Raw genomic sequence first — 20,998 nt, forward strand, 5'->3', positions numbered from 1 at the left:
TGAGTTATTTGAATGGTCACAGCACTACACTATAGTTTATTTTTTATATTTTGTGGATCATTTTTTGACTATTTAATCTGGACTTAATTGTTCAGTAGACGTTTTTCAACAAAATACAGATCTAACGTGTCCAGTTTCTGAATGATTGTAGTAAGTCTGGTTTACCAGCCGCTGGGGGAGACATTAGAACATGGTTCAGAAAAGCCTATCAGGACACTAAAGGCCAATTGATGCCTCTGACGTATAGCCTCCACATCCATCAAATCTGTCTGTGTCTCTCTCAAAAAATCCTGACTACATATCTGACGGTCGGAAAACCAGACCTCTATCGGAAGTGCACAGACAAAAAGCAGCTCTGATTGGTCCTTGATATGCTTTTTCTGGCTGTGTGGTCGTCCTTGTCCACTCGGTGCCGGGGCGCGCCATTTTTGAAAAACCGAGGATCAACTACAATGGACAACTACGATGAAAGGTTAATCGAGGAGGTTCGGAAGAACAACCACTTGTCCGATGCCTCAGACAAATTACATAAAGATGCCAAAGTCTCTGCCAAAATGAAGATCTCATGACCATCCGTCGAAGTCCTTGCGAGTTCTCGAATAGGCTCCCCCTTGCGCTTTGTGCGTCCCTAGAAATTCCAGACCGACGGTGCAGAAGCATACCATCAAAACTGGTTTGCGACCAGACCCAAGCCACATTTGATGTGTGCGGATGCAGAAGTATGATCTGCCCTTAAAAATTCAACAAATGCTTATTTCTAATCCAGTAAATTATTCTTGAAAGATTTTAAAATAATTTTAATACATCTTTTTATAGAGATTGGAGATTCCTTTCACTGATTGAATGGTCACAAAGCCAGTGTTAAGCCTTAAGTAAATCAAATGTTTGCTGAAAAAGTGTGCTGAAATGGAATGGCCCCCTTTAATTTCTTTCTGCAGCCGGGTCTGTGTTTATCCCATGTGACTTAAAGGTTGACAGAAAACTGGAGGTACACATTATCATTACTATTTGGTTCGGAATTTAGCAAAGAATCGTTAAATTCCTACTATGAAAACAAATGTATGAATTGAGAACTCTGACCTTGAACTTTTTTTTTTCTTTTTTAAAGAAAGAAAAGAAACCCTGTCATGACTAACGAATATTTTCTAAAAATCCTCCATGAGCAATCTGTCTGTTTGATCCAGGAGCAAAATATTACACAAACCTGTAAAATCACAGGCTAATAAGAGGTTCATCTTTTATTACTTCGGTGAACTGATTAATAAAAGTTAAACAACCAGCTAGGTGTGTATTAAACGTGTATTACACAAAACAAACAAGATGTCAAACACTTTCTACAGGGTCTGCAGAGTTAATATTAGTCTTAATTCTATTTTAGTAAGTGTTATTGAAATATAACTTTAAATATATATAGACTGTCTGTAGATGGATTTTAGTCCTCTTTTTGAAACTTTGTTGACTTACACACAGTTTTTATACATCAATAACACTTTGAATAATATAGTTTTAGGTCAATTAGCATTTTAGACATGTGACACTTAATGCATGTTACAGGTTTATTTGATGCAGATTTTCTAGGTGAGGCAAAATAGAGGGTTTTACCAGGTAGATATCAAAAGAACACGTGCATCCTTACGAGCACATGCGTAAAATGAGGTAAGGTGAGGGAGCACGCGGATCTTGCTGGATTTTTAAAGGCGCGTAAGCGCACTGAGCTCAGACTGAGAGAGGATGCTGAAGGAGTCTGAATGATGCAGCCTGCGGACTGAATGACCGATGGAGCGCACATGTGAAGCTGGATCAAGCGGAAACGATGAACAGCGGGGCAGAAAGGTGACCATAACAGAACATGATTTAAAATCTGACCTGCCAGCTGAGCCGCTGTTGCCTGAGACAGATGAAAGGTGGTTCCCAAACTGACTGAGGAGATGTTTACAGGCAACGAATGTGTTTTACTGAGCTTTAGTGAGCGATACTCTATTTGAGCATCAGAAAGTAGAAAACAAAAAAACAACGAATGTCATCTGTCATGTCCTGTTTTACCTTTGGAGACTTGCGCGTAAAGACCAAACCGAGGGCGCAGCTTTGCGCACACTTTAAGGTTACACCTATAGTCTGATCCGCCTGCGTTATGCTGAATGGACCCACCTTTCGCCGATATGACCCGATGCGACTGGTCGACTCAAGGCACCTCCCGCAACTGATGTCCTTGAAAGACCATGAGCCCACCATGGCGGGAGGGACCCTGGAGCCCCGCAACTCTTCAGCGGCAGCGGGCGAGGAAGGGGCCCCGGGTCAGCAGCAGCACTCCTTCCCTTGGGTGCCCACCGTGCTGGCCGGCGTCCTCATCACGACCATCGTAGTGGATGTTATCGGAAACCTGCTGGTGATCGTGTCCGTGTTCAGGAACAGGAAACTCAGGAAAGCAGGTACAGAAACAGATAAAGAAAGCTGCTGGAGAAATGTGAAGAGAAATAAGGTTAATGTGTGAGATCAGTTTGATTATATCATCTAATCTGAGTAACTTTGGTTTTCATCTAGATTTTAAAAAACTACAATAGTAATTTATATAACAGTTAAATAAAAACATTTACCCCAAATAATTCATTACAATAAGATTTTCTTAAAAAAAAAAAAAGCAGAACTAAAAAAAAAATAAAAATAAAGTTCAACTTTAATGTATGGCATAAAGTATTCCCTAAAAAAATTAACTATTGTGTCAACAAATTGTTGCAGGATATTGCAGGACTGGCAAAATAACTATGAAGAGTTTGATTTTTTTTCTACCCTCCCTCCCTTTGCCTTATTTACCTGCCATGAGGAGAGACCCCAGGGCTCCTCAAACACTTTCACCTGATGCTGATCTGACTCGCATCATTTCTGAAGCTGCCTATTTGTCCCGCAGTTAATTTTCTAAATTAATAGTATCCAAATCATGATTAAAAATCTCAACTGCTGTGCACAGAAATGCAAAAATGATTACAACTAATTAAACATGCATGCAAAACCATTCCTCTAACTATTATCCCCTCATTAAGCACCAGACTCTACTGTAGAATAATTAGAAGCAGTACGCATCACTTTAAAAGCCCTTACTCTGGACACTTTCGCTCTTAATCATCATATTGCCATTGCATTTTGTGTTTGGCATCATGTAAATCGTAAGGAAGCTCTATTTTGTTTATCAGCTTTGCATTCAGTAACAGATTCAGTCATGTTTTTTTGTTCTTTTTGTACTAAATAAGAAGCAGAGGTCTAGTTTCTAAAGAAAAGCAGAGAAACAAAGGAGAACTACATCTCCTGCATGAACGCTCAAATCAAGAGGCACTTAGTGAGACACTTAACCCAATCTGTTTTAATGGAGATCAACAGGAGGTTGCACATGCACAGAGGGCCATGCGCAATACAAGAACAGCAATCCCATCCACACCTTTGTTGCACAAAAGATGGTAAAGATCTAACATAGGACACTGTGAGAAGTTTATTTTTAGTTGGCATGTTAAAATTAAGCCTTATTTGTGGGCATATTAAAAAAAATCATGTTAAAATCCACAGTAATTTATTAAAAATTCATCCAGGATTTACAACGTCTGTTTTTATTTTAATCAACCATAACAAGTTAAACATTTATTGCTTAAAATAGCTGATGTTCACTTTCTTTAAGGTCTGATTTGCTGATAGGATCTATAAGGAAAAAAGGGAAAATTAAGCCCTATGTCTTTCGCAGAGGTTGTAGTTTTGAATGCATCAAAATTTGTCCATAAATTTTGTCAGATGTTATGCTTTTTAAAATCAGATTCTTAGTTGTGGTGAATTAAATCAGAAAGAATCAATCAAGCAATCAATTTCTTTATTGTCAACTGCTATTTACGTTGTAATCAAGATTTCAGTTTCAGTACAAACCGTTCGGGGAACGATTTACTGTGGCCATGCGTGCCACGCTGCCTTTGGCGTGTTCTTATGGCTGCCAAGGGCCCCACTGTTAGGCGGTTCCCTATAGCCCTGCCTTTAAGAAATTATCATTTGACCAGCTGTTATCCAGTTAGTTGGTCTTTGGCTGATTTATGCTGTTGTCTTGTCACACTCTATGGAAAATAAAAGGACAAAGAAACAACCAGATGTGAAATTTACACCTGGAACTGTGGAGAGTCTTCATGATGAAAAATGTCTGGCCAAAAATTTTACAACTATGAGAGCCTGAAGTGTCCATCTGAAATGTTTCTGCAGAGAAAGAAAAAATAGATAAACTGTTCTCTGCATCGTGAAACAATCAATCACTTGATTACTGATTTATAGTTAGCAATTTAAAGGGATAACAATGGGGGAGTGTTCGCCTAGTGGTTAGAGCAGTGCGCTTGAGTTCTGAGAAGGTTGCCTACCTGGTTCGATCCCCACAGCTTGCACTCTGGATTCCTGAGCAAGACCCTTAACCCCACACTGCTCCCTGGGCGCCACACAAAGGCAGCCCACTGCTCCCAAAGGGGATGGGTTAAATGCAGAGAGGAGGGATTTACTTTTTTTTCAACATAACAAAACATAACGCTTCAGTCACCTGAAAAGCATTTTTTCAGTTCATACTTCTTTTCTGTTTGACATGTTTTACCATCCAGAAGATGCTTACTTTTATAAATTATTTTACATTTGATTTATGTGCTGAAGTAAGGAAATAATTGATCGATCATGTATCTTACTTTAAGATTATGGCGGCAACTAATGATTATTTTTCTATTAATAATTGGACAGCAAGTTTCTTGAAGTAGATTTGTTATGAAATCAAACCAGGTGAACTCAAACTTTTCCCCTTTAGGAGGTCTGAATAGAGTATAGACAGAAGAAAACATTTTCTTATCTTAAATGCAAAATGTATATATATATTTTTTAGAATTTTGATATGATTACTGCTCTGTCAGCTAAAGGGGATTTTTTTAGAGTCTCTACATTCCACTTAACAATTAATAGTCTAAATTAGTTGATGATTATTTAAATAATCGATCAATCACGATTAATCAGATTCATTGTTTCAGCCCCATTTAAAAAAAATTTTATTGAGAAAACTATAGATAAGCAGGAAACCATGTCATGTTTTTGGTTTCTTGTGATTACAAGTTGTCTTCTAATATTGCCAAACTGTCTGTAAATCAATAGATAAAATCTGGTATATATGTCTCATTTTGAGTAACTGTAGGTAGGCCTTTCAAAATAAACAATGAATTAATTAATCGCATGAAAAAATGTATTGCAATTAATAAAAAATGTATTGCATAATAAATTAAAAAGCTCGATAATTTCCATCTATTAAAGACTCTAGATGACAAAAAAACTCACTCCGGTACATCGGTCTCCACTCACCCCTCCAAGTTCATATTCTTAGTGTAGCAGTTGTAGCATAAGAGCCTTATGACTGTAGATCAGCAAGCCATGGCAGTGCTGGATAAAATTTGGAGAAACACATGGAGAAGCCTAGCGTTACAACTATGTGGGAGAACTTTGGACAATAACAATACTACGGTTTATTTCTGGGACCCCATCGTCCAGCAAAATGTATTATCTTGACAGTAGTAGATCCAAATAATGCCGTCACTGTATTAGGCTTAAATCCAAGAAGAGAAATGTAGTAACTAAACAGGAAAATTTAATTGACTGCTCCAGTGTTACATAAATTCATCCTGCAACTTTGCTTCCTCAACTCTATCCTTTCTTTTGTCCTCTGCATTTTATTTTCATTCATCTCCTCACCTCATCGTTCAAATAATTCATTCTTTTCCTTGCTGTCTGCTCTTGTGCCATCAATTTGCTTTCATTCCTTCAAGACTTACCTGTTCAGCTATCGTCTCAGGTGTCATATTCTCCAGTTTCTTTGACTATTCATCGCCTCTTTCCTTCTGTCCAAGACTTCCAGAGTCTTTTCTTTCAACTTTGCAAAAATTTCCTTTTGAAAAGTCAGTGACTTAATGCAATCAGCTGGGTTTTGTTAGATCTATAACCTTCAACCAATCTGTCTGTATGATTTGACTGAATGGAATCTGTAAACTGCTTTGAAATGGCATTTAGTGAATTGGTGCTATATAAATAAACAGGATTGAATTGAATTGAATTTCAAACTGCACCTTTTGAATTATTCTCATTTTTTCTTTTCTATGCTAGGGAAGAAATGGCTGCTACTTTTCATCATATAGCTGCTAACATATATTAGATGAAAAGCTGTCAAAGCACCTTCATCATATTCTTTAGAAACTCTTCTACTGAATTCATCTATAGGAGAATTTAATCTTTAATTGTTTTCATGTCTGAATGCTCAGCCCAGCTCTGTATTAAGGAGGAGGGAGGAGTGCTTGTGTTTGGCATGGATCGGACCTGGCTCACTGCCCGTTCCCGCCAAATTAAACTCATTTGCTGTGCCTTAAACTATGAGCTGCTGAATTCATGCTGGAAATCAATCTGAACAAGTCTGACTCTTTCATTGATCTTCTGGGCAGTAGATCATTGGCGCTCAACCTTTTCAGAGGCAGAGGACAGTCCTGCCTGAATAGAGTAATCCATAAAACACTGGGCTGCTTGATGAACTCCAAATATCCCCCAGAGGTACCTATAAGAATTCATTTCTACTACGCCCGTCCTGCCGCTGCTGCTTCTGCTGAACGTGAAGACATGTAAAGGAATTTGTATTCATGAATTTTCAGGAATCATCCATGAGTGATGACCAGTGGTGGTTGATAAGTGCTCTCTGGCCTGCTCCGTATCGCAGCAGGGACCACACTACCTGTATGAAAAATATATATTTGGTGCCCCCTTTCTTTCTAGTTGTAAGTTTTTTCAGTCTTCCTTTTATGCATTTCTAAAGAACACAAGCAACAAATCGTGTTTCAGAATAAATAACATTAAATTTTTTTCAAGTGCAAACTTCTTTAAAAAAAACAGAACAAATCATTGGGTTTACCTCTTTGACGTGTGTAAAATTTCACAACTAATTTATTATGAAATGTAAATGTGTTAACTACACTTCAGTTCAGAAAAAAAAATATGTTACACGTGCTGGAGCACCCCTAAATTAAATCAAAACTCCCCTTGTCATGATCGCAGCCCCGTTAGCTTGTCTGATTACTCACTTAATTCACCTGCAGTTCCCTCACTGCTCTCTAATTATCATTGATCTTATTCACCTGCTCCCTCTGCTATGTATACGGTTCAGCCCAGCTAATAGGGTCAGATCATTATTGTTAGTTTTTCGTGATTGTTATTCACGTTTGGTTTTTGAGTTTAATGAAGTCCCTGCTTCATGTCCTGAATCTTGGAGGTCAGTGGATTAATAGTGTGTTAGTGTTTGTCTCCTGTCTTCTGATTAAAGCTTGGTAAAAAAAAATAGATTTTGGATCGATTCCTTTACATTTTCACAAAATCAATGTGTAGGGAACGAGATTGATTAGTTTTATAGTGACGGGCGTGACGTTCACATTAAAATGAGCAGGTGTGTGCAAATGCCAACCCATGTAACAAACCGCTCAGCAAGGTATCCCAACTCAAGTCTGGAACCGTTTTGGTTTTAAAACAGCTAAAGATAATGTGCTGGATATGTGACATTAAAGGGAAACACTGTTTTTTTTACATTTTTACCTTGATTTTACGTTATTACATCATGTTCTACTCACCCGAATTAGTTTTGTGTCATTTGGAGCCGTTCTGAAGATATTCGGTTAGGTTATATCCAAGTAAGTCTTCCACGCACGCCGGCTACCATTCATTCATCCTGTCTGCTGAACTGCTGCTAGTTTTACAGCAGTACATGCCTGAAAGATGTCTAGTGCTAATACCACAGATGATCTCGCTCTCGAAATGGAATTGAACGATTCAGATTAGCTACCCGAATGAATAGAAGGGGTGGAGCGTAGCTGCCTGTGGCCCGGGCTGCCTGTCACAACTCCAGTCCGGACCGCGGCTGACATCATACACACTCCGCTTTGTTTTTAAAACATGATGTAATAACATAAAATCAAGGGGCCAAAAAAAACGGCGTTCCCCTTTAAGGTGACTGCCCACTACATTGATAATGAGTGGCACCTCACATCTCATGCTACAGACCACCAAGATTACTTAAAGCCAGACAGCTGCAAATATAGCAAAAAGCTATATTTGCTCCCTTCCCCTGAGCCTTCAGGGTTTTTCCTCGGAATGCTGGGGAGTTCAATTTTAGTCACAGAAGCCTGGCTACTAGGTGGAGACCAGTTTAAAGTTTCTGCAATTATCCTGGTACCATGTCTTGTCTTTTCTCCTCAATCTCTGAGCCTGCATGTCTCCATCTGAGCGTGTCTGTCTGAGCTCGCTGCTGGACTCATTGTAAATCTGAACCTGCATTCCTACTCTCTGGATTCCTGAAACCCTGTTTCTGTCTGTTCCTGCTTGGATCAGAATCCCTGGTCGGGTTATGGACTCCTCATTTCCAGAACTTTTCTCTGTCTGATCTGTATCCCTGACTTGGATCGGATTCCTGCCTGCTCAATGGGGTTGCTGCGTCAGAGACAGCCTTGGCTACTATTTGCCTTGCAGCTTGTTTTGCAGCCATTGACTGGATTCTGCCTTCCTCGGAGAGGAAGGACTGAACTATTAAACCAGGTGAGTGACTCACTCGGATAATCATCTCCTGTCAGATGATCATGGTCACTTACCTGTGTTCATACCTCCAGAGTGTCAGTGATTGGGCGGTTCCCTGCCCCCTATCCAGCAGCCGCTGCGGTCCACTTAGCCACAGCAATCCTTGTTTCTGTTCTGTTCAGTTTTAATTTCTGACATTAAACATTTGGAAAATTCCCACTGCCTGACTCATCTGAATGCTGGGTCCTTCTCTCCAGTTTTATGACACCCCTAAGATTGGAGTGTTTTTATTGTACTCTATGCACTTTTTAAAATAAAAAAAATAAAAGCATAAAACACTGTACAGTTCTTGGTTTAAATTATAATATTATACTTATTGAAACTTTCAAGCAGGCTCCTGAAGTGAGAGGCAATCATTTATTTCATAGATTGAATCTAGTCATTTCTTTTTATTTGTCATTTTTTGTCCAATTTCTTGCTTTTCGAATTACTTTTGTGAATTTAGCTTTTACCTGCATATATTAATACAGTAAAATACAATCCATTTTATGATTGGCAGTCCAAAGAGGGACAGATGCTAAAAGGAGAGGAGAGGAGCAAGCTGTGTGCATTGTACAAGGTCAGTAAAACAATCAGAATAGTGGCAGGCCAAACATTTGTTAATATGACAAAAAAAAAACTTCCATTTAGTGGATGATTTTACATATGTCATGGAAGTTAGATGATCGCCCCATATTCAATGCTTTCCAGAAACACCCATACACTTAACATATCAGTGGACTTCTGTCTAAACAAGACATCTTTATTACATTTTCCTTATCTATAAGCTTTATACTGAGTTAATTTCACTGTACAATGAGAGGAAGAACAGGGAGATGAGACAGAGCAGAGCAGGGAAAGAGAAGAGGAGAAAAAGAGAGAGCAACAGACCAGCTAACAGGCCAGAGGATCTCAAAATCTGCCTTTTGATTTAGGGGACTAAAAGTTGTTTAAGACTACTGTACCCTAAACAGTTAGTACTGTTCTAGTACTTACTCACTCAGTTTGGCACAAAAAAAGAGCCTTTCGTGAAAACTGGTTTAAAAGCTTTAATGGTTGGATATTGCTGTAAAACAATTTCCCTTTCTGCTTTGTTTGTCTGGTATTTTGTCAAAATTTGAAGATAAGATGCATCAGTGAATAATGGAGTCAGCAATTGTTACTGAGCATGTTTCAAAAATGTAGAATACGTATGCAGAAAACTGTGAAATTTATCATGCCTGCCCAATACTCTTGTGGATTCTCAGCACCCCTAAACCTCTGATACTATAATTGCCCCGGTCAAGAGTTAAGTCAAATAAGTTTCTACAAACTGAGGCGACTCTCTTATTGCATCATCTAATGAATTCTGTCATTATAAAACACAGAATTGAAAGAATAGGGAAAAAATTCATTCCTAATTCTTTTTAAGACTTTTGATAAATGGTCTTGTTTTGTAATTTTTTCAACTTAATTTTTTTGTGTGTAATTATTCACATTGTCATTAGAACATTAAGTATAGGTATATGTCGTGCCACTACTGCAGAGCCTTGTTAGGGTCGGGGTCTGCAACCTGGGCCACATGTGGTTCTTTGGACCTTCTGCAATGGCTCTTCATATTGGCTAACAATGGTATAAAAGACTAACTAATGTACCATAAAATAAATACCAGTCTTAGAAGTGTTTGCAGTTTTTATAAAGAATATTTAAAATGGATATTCACAACAAAATCACATTAAAAGAAATACATCAAATAATAACCTATAGAAGATAAGATTAATCTTTATACATTGTTTTATGTTTTGCTTATTTTAAAGGGTAAATATGTAAATAAACTGTTGATTTTTTTAAGATATCAACAGATTTTCTGTGTCAGATAGTGTTTAACCAAAATAGTTATCTGTTACTAAAAAGTCATGTAATATTTTGCGGCTCTAAACGACTTATTCTAGCCAGACTCAAAATGGCTTTTTGCATATAAGAGGTTGCATCCAGTCTTAGGGGATTTAAGTGTATTTGCAAGAGTAAATACAAGACTTTTAGAAAACAGCCAAATATATTTTTTTTAAATCTATAGATGTCAGAAAAATTCTAGAAAGGAGAAGAACAGATGATACAGATAAGTTATGATGCAGAGAAGTTATTTTAAGATAAGTCTTTCTTTCTGGAGAAGTAAAGGTGGATGCTTCCCTGAGTCCTTTTTCATGCCCACAGTGTGGCATCCTGATTTAGTCTATAAGCTTGCTTTTTATCTGACGGATCGGGCTTTCTCTCGATTCTACCTAAAAAAGCTGCTATAAATGAAGGATGGATTGAGGAGGTCCAGGAGAAATTTGCAGACACCAGTGGTCTCTGCAGCCCATCTCAGTCTCAGCTTTCTTAAAGTTGATGTGAATGAAACCATTTTTATAGATCTGTCTGCTCAATGCTTCATTTCTATCGTAGTATATTGCAGCTACAAAAGGTCAATCAAAAAAAAAAAAATCAGGAATGCGATTTTTATCTTCTTTCGTTAGAACATGATCATTCCTCCTCTAAATTCCTTCATGTTCTGAATTTGTATGGTTGTTCAAATCCCTCTGTTTGCAGACTTATTAAGTCATTCAACATCAATCCCAGTTTTACGTCCAGCAAAACCCAGCAGATGGTTGTTTCTTGTTGCACAGCTGAATCAGACAGCTGCAAGACAGCAGGGCAGTGGGTTTATCACAGAAATACCACCAACTGAGGGGATTTACTTGAAAATAAGCTCAAGGTTCTTCCTTGACCTTCATTTTCGTCTTTACATCCTTGGAGCTCTCTGAACATCTCCATGAGGCCTTGCAGCTCTCAGACAGGGAAGATTATTATGTAAATCAGTCAGCTCACTGCAGCGGGTGGTTGCATGTTGTTTGGGGGCATGTGTGAAGAGCAGATTTGAGCAAACATGGGCAAACATACCAACAACTGATGTGATTAGATTGTGAAGTTTTAAATGAGTGAAACCCTTCATCACAGTAGATCTGTGTTTATTTATTTTTATTTCAGTGCATCCACAACAGATTTAAGACTTCTGAGAAAGCAGGGGATATGTTCAGGATTGATGAAGCAAAAATACCCTTTGAGAATGCAAAACTCTTAATTAAATAATTATGAAGATTAAAACATAGTGTGTGAAGAATGGGATTGGTCTTGCCAAAACAGAATGAAGTCTGGTAGGAAATGAAGTTTACTTTATCCATTCAGATCCCTTTTTATCATAGATATTGTCTTTGTATGTAAAATGTTCCCTGTTCTTATTATGGACTTAAATATAAAAATATCCTTTTGTCAAATTCATAGTAACATTAAAGCATAGTTAAAATTTTCCACCCATATCAGTCTATCTTCAGATTTTCCTGATGTAAAAGCAGCACCCTGCCTCTTCCACAGCTGATTCAGGACAAAGCGATGCATCACAAATGCTGAAAAATATACTGAAAGCAAACTTGCCAACATAAACAGAGGATTCCTAGACTGTGATTAAGAAATTGAGACAAATTGTTTATTCATATATTATGCAAAGAAAAACAAGTGCAGTGAGGGAAACTGAATTTTGGTTCTTTGTTACATTATCTGTTAGGTTGTCAACACAGCATTTCTTCAGCCCTTGTTTTCAGAAGTTTTATCTGAAAATCTCATTTGGCCAAAAAGTAAGTGGAGAAGCTGTAAAAGTAAACAAAACAAAAAACCTTGAAAAAGTTTAGAGAACATCTATTGAAGACTACCGTAAAAGACTTTTGCCATTCAGAAGGGACATAGAAACAATTGAGGGTTCAAGCTTTTTTACTGCACTGCAGCTTAATTTTAATTCTAACGCTTATTGTCCATATATCCAATTTTCACTGTCCTTGTGCTTTGGAGTGTATCTGTTGCTATGGTTTGTATGTTGACGTCCCCTACTACTGTTTAGTATTTGCTTCAGAGATCAACTATCTTCATTTTTTTTTGCCTTTCCACTGCATTCGCTGTTCTTTGAAGTGAAAATATCAAACTTGTTTACTCTGCCATGCTCTTTAGAGCTTATAACTTAAAGTTAAAGTTTTTTTTTTTTTCAGTCTATGGTTGGAAAAAGGGCTTTGGTTCCTCTTGGCGAACAGATTCATTGAATTCAAAAAAATTACACGATTGTAAATAATCTTAAGGATAGGCTGTGAGTTTGTAGAAAGACTTGGGTTTACAGTCTTGTTTGATGGAGTGTTAATCTCTGATAAGTGGACCTTTTTCAAAATGATTGCCTTGCTATGTCACCTACATGGTTTTGACTAGCTTTTTTGGTTTTCTTTAAACAGATGCTTTCGCTCTTTACCTTTGTAGAGTGGACAGCTGACAATGTCCCTAGATTGTCTGACCTAAGCTGGGGATTTCTGCAGTGTTTATGCCTGGGTGGGTTTAAAGTTCCTTCTTACGTTTTCATTGTTGGTTGATGGATTACAATAATCCACCTTGAAATGTTTGTGCATTGATCTTTTTTTTATATATAGTATTTCTTGATCTTTGTAATGATTTCTTGCATGCAAGGTGAATTGTCCTGAGATTTATGAATTTATTAACTCCTGAAAATACATCTTACCAGAAGTCAAAAGATTCATTAGCCTCGATGCGGAAATGTTTCAGACAAATGAATTGCAGTGACATTTATGATGTAAACCAGAGGCGGAAGGCTGATGTAAAACAAAGATGGCTGCCCCAGTTTTAGCTAAAATGCCCTCTTTTTCCTTTTGAAAGTGAGCAAACTGTATTTTTGCCTTTGTGGATGGGATGATGTTTGTGCCTTCCTCCCAACTGGAAATGGCAATAATTTGATTTATCAGTTACCAGAATGTGATCCACCACTGCTGTCACTGCTGCGATTGGCTAAAAGCCTGATATGGGAGGTCGTTGCTACTTGGTCATTTACCCAATCAGCTTGAAGAATTGTACTGAATGTCTTTTGTGAACACTTTCCACAGGAGCCCTGCCAGATTGATACTGTGTAGATTTATTATTTCAGCTACATGAATCAATTGGGCTTATGCCAAGTTATTAATGCTGTTCTGTTCTATAATGTCCTCTGAAAAGATTTGTAACCTTCAGATTAAAGGTGTATTTGTAATGATTTAGTGCAGCTCTAGTCATTAAAGGCATGTTTCCATGTTTGAGCTGATTCTTTGCTCAAATAAATTTGATTTGAATGCTTAGACCACCTCGTTAGCATGTCATAAGGCTTTCCAGGAGCTTGGTAATGCTGATAAGTTAACCAAAAGAAGGATCTAAAGCAGGTAGACTACAAACTTCAATTAGGGATGTCATAAGCTCTTGGTTCTACTCCATTTTGGAGCATTAGACTAAATTCAGTTCAGTAATAGGATTTATTATTATAACAGCAAACCTTTATCAGCACCAAAAAATAAATACCGTAAAACTAAAAGCATTATGCAAACCAGCCAGGGAGTGACAACATGTTTACATAAAGAGCCTAAGTTTATTGTTCAAAATGATAAGGTGGTCCAAAAAGGAGGTCAAAGTAACAGACTTTAACTTGCGTAATAACATAATTAACTGAAGCAAAAACTGACCTAACATACAAGACATGGGAGTTTTAAAATGTGGCTGATTAGACCACATACCAATTGTAATTAATTGATTCTGAAAAACAAATGTAGCTATTTAGTGAAAAACTAGATTTGAATAACAGCTGACTGATTGTGAGAGACTCCTACCTCAAGTTTGGAGCTCTGGTAAAATTTGTTTGTGCCTGAGAGAAGATTTGAAATATGTGACATTTTTAAATACCTCTTACAAATGATTTCAGAACAAATTTGTTTGTACATACAGTTCTTGCATGACTTTCATGTTTGCAACCAAAGCACTGAACAGGAAAACCCCAAGCATATGAGGGTTTTGTTTCAGTCTGTCGTGGTAAAGAGACCTTATACACCCCAACTAGAGAAGCACCAAAACTAAGATTTTCTCTGTGATTTCCCATCACCAATAAAGTTTTGATATAAGGTTTTTTATTATTACCTGTAAATAAAAAATAAAAAAAGTTAATTCCTCAAAGTTCTAAGACAGTAGTATCTGGAGTGGGGATAATAACCGAGAGAGGCGTATGTCTATACTAGGGTTGATTATCAAACCAACCGGTTCCAATCTTCCACTTCTCCTGGCATACAGGTGCTGGTCATAAAATTAGAATATCATGAAAAAGTAGATTGATTTCAGTAATTCCATTTAAAAAGTGAAACTTGTATATTATATTCATACATTACATACAAACTCATATATTTCAGATGTTTATTTTGTTTAATTTTGATGATTACAAATGACAACAAATGAAAATCTCAAATTCATCATATCAGAAAATTAGAATATTACTGAAGACCAATAAAAACAAAGGATTTATAGAAATGTTGGCCAACTGAAAAGTATGAACATGAAAAGTATGAGCATGTACAGCACTCAGTATTTAGTTGGGCCTCCTTTGGCCTGTATTACTGCAGCAATGCGGCGTGGCATGGAGTCGATCAGTCTGTGGCACTGCTCAGGTGTTATGATAGCCCAGGTTGCTCTAATAGTGGCTTTTAGCTCTTCTGAATTGTTGGGTCTGGTGTATTGCATCTTCTTCTTCACAATACCCCATAGATTTTCTATGGGGTTAAGGTCAGGAGAGTTTGCTGGCCAATTAAGAACAGGGATACCATGGTCCTTCAACCAGTTACTGGTAGCTTTGGCACTGTGTGCAGGTGCCAAGTCCTGTTGGAAAATGAAATCTGCATCTCCAAAAAGTTGGTCAGCTGCAGGAAGCATGAAGTGCTCTAAAACTTCCTGGTATGTGGCTGCGTTGACCCTGGACCTCAGAAAACACAATGGACCAACACCAGCAGATGACATGGCACCCCAAACCATCACTGACTGTGGAAACTTTACACTGGACTTCAAGCAACGTGGATGAAGTGCCTCTCTTCTTTTCCTCCAGACTCTGGGACCTTGATTTCCAAAGGAAATGCAAAATTTACTTTCATCAGAGAACATGACTTTGGACCACTCACCAGCAGTCCAGTCCTGTTTCTCTTTAGCCCAGGCAAGACGCTTCTGACGCTGTCTGTGGTTCAAGAGTGGCTTGACACAAGGAATGCGACAGCAGAAACCCATGTCTTTCATACGTCTGTGTGTGGTGGTTCTTGAAGCACTCACTCCAGCTGCAGTCCACTCTTTGTGAATCTCCCCCACATTTTTGAAGGGGTTTTGTTTCACAATCCTCTCCAGGGTGCGGTTATCTCTCTTGCTTGTACACTTTTTTCGACCACATCTTTTCCTTCCCTTCGCCTCTCTATTAATGTGCTTGGACACTGAGCTCTGTGAACAGCCAGCCTCTTTAGCGATGACCTTTTGTGTCTTGCCCTCCTTGTGCAAGGTGTCGATGGTCGTCTTTTGGACAACTGTCAAGTCAGCAGTCTTCCCCATGATTGTGTAGCCTATAGAACTAGACTGAAAGACCATTTAAAGGCTTTTGCAGGTGGTTTGAGTTAATTAGCTGATTAGAGTGTGGCACCAGGGGCCATCAATTTTGAACCTTTTCACAATATTCTAATGTTCTGATATGATGAATTTGAGATTTTCATTTGTTGTCATTTGTAATCATCAAAATTAAACAAAATAAACATCTGAAATATATGAGTTTGTATGTAATGTATGAATATAATATACAAGTTTCACTTTTTAAATGGAATTACTGAAATCAATCTACTTTTTCATGATATTCTAATTTTATGACCAGCACCTGTAGTTCAAATTGTTTATTTTCAATTTCTAGTTTCATACACAGTCCGTTGACCCAAAATTGAAGTTTCCCATTATCAGTAAAGAAGAATTTGCAGCAGTGTGCGCGCAGCATCTGTGCTGCGGTATATAATGCAACGGACGGCACACAGCCGACCTGATTAATCCCTGCCAGAGCCAGAGCGTGTGCTTGTTTCATATGCATTCAGGATAGAATGAAAAGCTCTTTAACTCTACTGAGCTTATATATAATTCAAAATGTCAGAAATAGCGTCGCGTTCAACATACCTGTCTATGTCTCTGAAAAAGGTACTGGGTATTGCAGGCTGACAAAGAACCCAACGTCTGCCCATTCCCAAGGGGCGGACCCGTTTGTCCGGTTCAATTTGCATGTTTTCTAAGCCTAAACAAGGATTTGTTTATGGCCCACTCTATAAAGCCTCAAAGTCAACTCTATTTCAGACATTTTGAATTGAAAAGACTTCCTGGATGAGAAGCGAAACGTCTTTAAACTTGGAAACAAAGTCCAGTGGATTGTTTTTAAACTTTTTTTGGAATGACTATGACCTGGATGACTGAGAATAATTTGTTTGTTTTCTTACAGCATGTCCTTGCCTTCAAAGACCTGGTAAAAGTTTAATCGGGTTCTTACATCATATTTTGCCTTTTTGAGGTGTGTACAATAAAATTCTTGGACTTTGAGTTGAAATGTCTTTTCTATTATTCTCTGCAAACATTGGATACTGAACTTTGTGGTGAGGATGTACGAAAGGTTTCTCTCTGATGACTTACATAAAGGTCATTGAAATGCTGGCATGACTGCACACTAGAAGACTTTTGCAGCTTCCTAGAGACTCTTGACTTCCTGGTTTGTGCATTCAAGCAGGAGGTTTTGATTTTTGATTTTTTTTTAGGCTGAGGCTGCCTTAGACCATCAACGTAAGTTACAAATAGAGAAGAGGACAGATAAAACTTGCTGTCATAACCTACTATTGCTAAATCTTGCTGTCAATGTACTGATTCTTCCAATTGTGAACAAAAATTTGTTTTTCTTGTGGATAACCTTTGGACCATCCTGCCTTTATATCCTGCCTTCACTTTAGTCTGTGAAGGTCAAAGTGCAAATGTGGAGGCTGTTTAAAAAATTGTAAAACATAATTTCCTTCACTTTGTTATATTATTGACTGATGTGTAGTAAATACTGTTAGCGCAGCCGAAGGATAAAAAATATTTTCATTAATCCGTCAGCTTTTCTTTGTTGAGGTTAATTTGAAATAATGACACTAAACCCCTGTAACCCACAGTGATCAGAGGAGAGATACTGTGAAAACAATAGCAACAGCTGGCAGAGAGCCTAACAAGCTGGGAAACTTGTTCTTTGGTGTGAAGGCCCGCTCTGTGTAGCTTGACAACACAAACTCGTAGCCTCGCTCTCCCCCCTGACATTAAGTCTAATGGAGCCAACCTGAGCTGAGACCTCAACTTGCTGTAGCTCCAGGAGTCAGACGCTCCTGTTTGCTGCTACACCTCTGTGATTTATTTGGTCTAATTTCCTTTAAGTGCACCATGCTTTATCATTTGCTGTAGCTCTGTTGATACTCTCAGTGCAGGTGAAAATGCATAACCTACTGGAGGCCTTTGAGACAGAGTTATGCTGCTCATCTTTAACCATCAGACCCACACTGTAAAATCACACACACACAGCACATAACTGCAGGGTGTAAGTTGCTAGCAGGGAAGGCTTACATGGGGCGCCATAACCAAGTGGCTGGAATAGTGTACAGCAACATCTGTGCAGAATATGGGCTGGAAACCCCAAGGTCAAAGTGGAAAACACCTCCAAAGACGGTAGAGAATGACCGAGCTAATATTAGTGAAAGATTGCTGTTCCATAATGGATGATTTACTGTTGATAGAGGTGTTTAGGAAAAAGTTATATATACAAAATTTTTTAAATAAAGCTTTTTATGAGCTTTTACTGCAGTTATCATTTAAGGCCAAAATAATATCAACAGCAATGTACATTTTGGTTGACAATAAAGAAGTTTGATTATTTTTCATATTGATTTTGAAATGGCAGAGCCCGAGTACGATGTTAGTTTGATAGAGAACAGAAGGATTTGGGTGATGGAGAAGAGGTTTTCTTTTTAGCCTTAAACACTTGGAGCTCAAACTAAAGAAAATAAGTATAAATGTCTCAGCTGAAACATGTAAAAAGCAGGTCAGTGAATATATAAACATAACTTAATGTGTTTGCACTTGTTTAATGTTGGATGTTTCAAACACAGTTGGGGCAACTTTAAAATGTTTAAGTATTTTATTCTGGGTTAAGTGTTAAAAATAAAAAAATAAAAACATGTTTCATTAGCTTAACTGGACTTACATCAGTTTCCCCAAGACTCTGTTATTTTGTACTAAAAATGATCTAATGACTTAAGCCATGCATGGATCAAAGGCTGCCTAGTTTATCTAGCTACTCGCTTGCAGCAATATAGCTGGTTTGCTGATGCAACGAGTCCGACCAGTTAGCATCAGTTTCTGTGGTGACAACCAGTAAAATGAATTGAAAGCGTAAATCCAAATTCCTCTCATCGACAACTCTTGCTAAATAAATGTTTGCATTTTTGTTCTGCATTGTTTTGTAAGTAAAACAAGGCTTTTGTAAGTAAAACAAGTCTTTAATGTCAAAGTTTATAAACCCACGTTATGGCCACTGATCATTTTATAAAGCATTACTGGTAAGGTTACGGATAGGCCAGCATGGTGTAATGCATAATTGTCAGAAAATATAAGAAAGTGTTGAATTTAATTTCAAAAATAAAATCTAAGAACTGTAAACATTAATATTCAAGTCTTACCAACGGATTCTTTATTAGAATTTGGTCTAAATTTAATGTTATAATCCATTCTGTTTTTGTTTAGGCTGTATGTTTTGCATCCTTCTTGCTGCTTGTAGGTAAACCTTGGTTCCAGTCTCCAGCTTTTTCAGAGCTTTTAACAGCTTTTCTTGTAGATTGTTCTGTGTTTAGCTCCGTCTATCGTACCATAAGCTCTTCCAGCTTCAGTTTCCCAGTTCAAGAAAAGCATCCTCACAGCATGATGTTTTCAAAACATACTTCACTCTGTCTCCTTTATGAGCTGTGTATTGTGGGTCTTTCAGACCAAAAGCAGTGTTTGCTTAGCATGCCATGGGAGTTAGCTATACAATCCATGGGATCAGAGCTAAAGATTATTAACTGTGCTGCACACTGTGCAAAGGAGGCAGACATATGAAAATAAGTAGATAACAACAATGCTTTATTTGCAAACCCTTCATCCTCTATGTAAAACAGGTAGAGGGGATAAAAACTGGGGAGTGAACCTCCTGGTGTTGTGGTGCTTGTGAAGAAACTATTCCACATTAGATGGCTTCTTTCAGCTCAGCCTGCATTTGTATGGTAAGTATACTGTGAAGTGAGTTTACATGAAGGAAGTTTCAATCTTATTGCAGTTTTGCATAGCGACAGTTGTGTGTTATATTTGTTTTTTTTCTTCTTACATGCATTGTTGCAAAATTTTGAAGGGAGTAATCTAACTTTATTTCAAAATTTCTTCTGATAGAGGCAGTAGATGCAGATATGCAGGCTGTTTTTACAAACATTTTTAAAAAATGCGTCACAGACCAGGACTGTATGGTGGTACAGTTTGTTGAACTGTTGTCTTACAGCAAGAAGACTCTGGGTTTGATTACCCGCCCGAGGGTCTTTCAGCATGGCATTTGCATGTTCTCCCTGTGCATGCATGAACTCCGGCTTCCTCTCATGTTCTAAAAAAAGGACTGTTAGGTTAATTGGCTTCTCTAAATTGTGAGTGTGTGTTGTATGTCTTTATATGTCTCTGTGTTACCCTGCCACAGACTGGCGACCTGTCTGGGGTGTACCCTTCCTCTTAAATATAAGACCAATTAGAAGGTAGTCTAACTAACTTACTGGTTAGTCTACATTCCTACCTTCACCTATGGTCATGAAATCTGGATCATGACCAAAAGAATGAGATCCCAAATACAAGCGGCTGAAATGAGCTACCACAGGGTGCCTGGACTTTCCCTTAGAGATAGGGTGAGGAGCTCAGTCATTTATGGTAGGCTTGGTGTAGACTTACTCCTCCTACACATTGAAAGGAGTCAGCTGAGCAGCTTGGACATCTTTTTCGGATACCCCCTGAATGCCTCCCTGGGGAGATGTTCCAGGCATGTTCCAACGGGAGGAGGCCCAGGGGAGAGGTAGGTCTCGGAGTCTCTACTGAGGTTGGTGCCCCCATGGCCTGGTCCTGGATGAAGCAGGAGACGACAAGTATGAGCATGTCGGTCGCTCTTGGTAGCTCAGTGAATTCATGCATGAAATTATGATTGTATACCAACTGTGCAAAAAAATCCAGCCATTAAATGTCCTCACTCATATCATAATTTAATAGTAGTTTTTTGGGAATGACAGCAACTCAGGCCCCATTCAAACCTTGACAATTTAGCTTGCATATGTCTGACGTCCCACAATCTTCTAAAACGCTGGCATACGCTGAACTTTCTATGTATTTTTTTCAATTTTGGGCGTATACATAGAGTATACATAACGAGTCC

General features: G+C 38.2%; 1 protein-coding gene across 1 annotated transcript in view; it reads left to right on the forward strand.

Moving 5' to 3' along the window:
- The first annotated feature begins 1,711 nt into the window (after positions 1-1,711).
- mtnr1al (melatonin receptor type 1A like) overlaps positions 1,712-20,998 on the forward strand; it is a 39,011-nt gene continuing 19,724 nt past the window's right edge. The window contains exon 1 of the mRNA XM_038295402.1: positions 1,712-2,429. Within this exon, the coding sequence (XP_038151330.1) occupies positions 2,132-2,429 (298 nt within the window). The 5' untranslated portion in view covers positions 1,712-2,131. The remainder of the gene's footprint in view (positions 2,430-20,998) is intronic.

The sequence above is a fragment of the Cyprinodon tularosa genome, unplaced genomic scaffold (genome assembly GCF_016077235.1).
Source record: "Cyprinodon tularosa strain WSP-4 unplaced genomic scaffold, ASM1607723v1 ctg355, whole genome shotgun sequence".
Classification (NCBI taxonomy): Eukaryota; Metazoa; Chordata; class Actinopteri; order Cyprinodontiformes; family Cyprinodontidae; genus Cyprinodon; species Cyprinodon tularosa.